We start from the raw sequence: 1,430 nt of genomic DNA on the forward strand, positions 1-1,430 counted from the left end.
TTAAACGTATAGAAGGCCATTTGAAAGAAACAGAGCGCTACGAAAGAAAGCGATTCAAATTAGAGGAGGAACGCCTAAGACTTTACAAAAAAGAACTGGAGCAAAATGAAACTCAACGCAAAATCAAAAATCAACAAAGGAAAGAAAAGATACTCCTTAAACAGGAAAAACTAAAAATACAAAGAATGAAGTTAAACATTTTGGAAAGAAATAATTAAAAAAGTAGTCTTAAGAGTAATTTTGAATTAACACTTTTATTTTACACTTTATGAATAAAAAAAAGACTGAATTGCAAAACATAAATAAGTTTTAATTAATCAGAGTGTTCATTAGTGAATTTCTAATGTTTGCAGCTGTTAAATCCTCAGGTGGCAGTGACGTCGTGTCTATACTTGTTTCTTCACTATCTTCATTTATGGTCGTCTCCTGTGCAACTTCTCCTAAATGTATACAAATATTGTGCAAAGCTGCACATATATTTATAATCGATTTCGCCTTATTAAAATCGTACATTAATCGCTGAGAGCTCAAAAGGCAACGGAAACGATTTTTCATCACACCAATAGTTCTCTCAACAACGTTTCGAGCCCTTGAATGGCACTTATTGAATGTACTTTGGTGTGTACCTTCTCCTGCGCTTCTATATGGAGTTATCAAAAACGGCTCTAATGGGTAACCGGCATCTCCTTAAATAAAGATGTTGCAGTTTATTAAAACAAATTGGAAGTTTTAAAATACCTAATAACCAAGTATTGTGCTCTCCGTTATTATATTGGGCTTGTAAATATGACCTTATGTCACTTGATCTCCAAATGAGTGAGTCATGACATGATCCAGGATATCTCGGGTCTATGCTCCTAATTCGCATTTTGTGATCACATACCTTTAGTGCAAAAAAAAAAATTAGGTAGGATAGAAATGTTTAATGCCACTTACCACCATTGTGTTTAAACTATAAAAACCCTTCCTGTTGTAGAAATGTGGGCGTTCTTCAGCACTTGGAGTTCTTATTGCTATGTGCGTTCCATCAACACATCCTATTACGCCAGGGAGACGAAACTTTGTATAAAAATGCTCTTTTATTTGTAATTTTTTCGTCGTTGTCTGGCATTTTTATCCACTTGCAGCAAAGTTTCTCCTCCATTAAAGGTATCAACTCTTTAATGATGAGACTGACGGTTGGTTGAGCGAGGCCTAGATTAAACTGGTTTCCAGCTCCATGCTGGTAGCTGCCCTTGGCCAAAACGTTCAAAGTGGCAGCTAATTTTATGGCTGGTTGCACAGCAGTACTACGAATTGCGTCTGGTAATGCAATTTCTTCCAGTACTAACTGAAATGCTTGCTTCGAAAGGCTGAAATTTCGCACAAACCTGAAAAAAGTTAAACAACATATAAACACTCGCATATGTACATATGCATTTTCAGAAAAA

At 35.6% G+C, this 1,430-nt stretch overlaps 1 protein-coding gene across 1 annotated transcript; it reads right to left on the reverse strand.

Moving 5' to 3' along the window:
* Positions 1-309: 309 nt before the first annotated feature.
* LOC118757432 (putative nuclease HARBI1) lies at positions 310-1,079 on the reverse strand. Its single transcript, XM_036492142.1, has 3 exons — positions 937-1,079; positions 739-883; positions 310-686 (listed from the first exon to the last, which is right to left on the reverse strand). Exons 1-3 carry the CDS (start codon positions 940-942, stop codon positions 310-312), a joined length of 528 nt encoding a protein of 175 aa, XP_036348035.1. The 5' UTR covers positions 943-1,079.
* Positions 1,080-1,430: the final 351 nt, after the last annotated feature.

This window comes from Rhagoletis pomonella, unplaced genomic scaffold, assembly GCF_013731165.1.
Source record: "Rhagoletis pomonella isolate Grant_MI unplaced genomic scaffold, Rhpom_1.0 Rhpom_scaffold_17880, whole genome shotgun sequence".
Lineage (NCBI taxonomy): Eukaryota > Metazoa > Arthropoda > Insecta > Diptera > Tephritidae > Rhagoletis > Rhagoletis pomonella.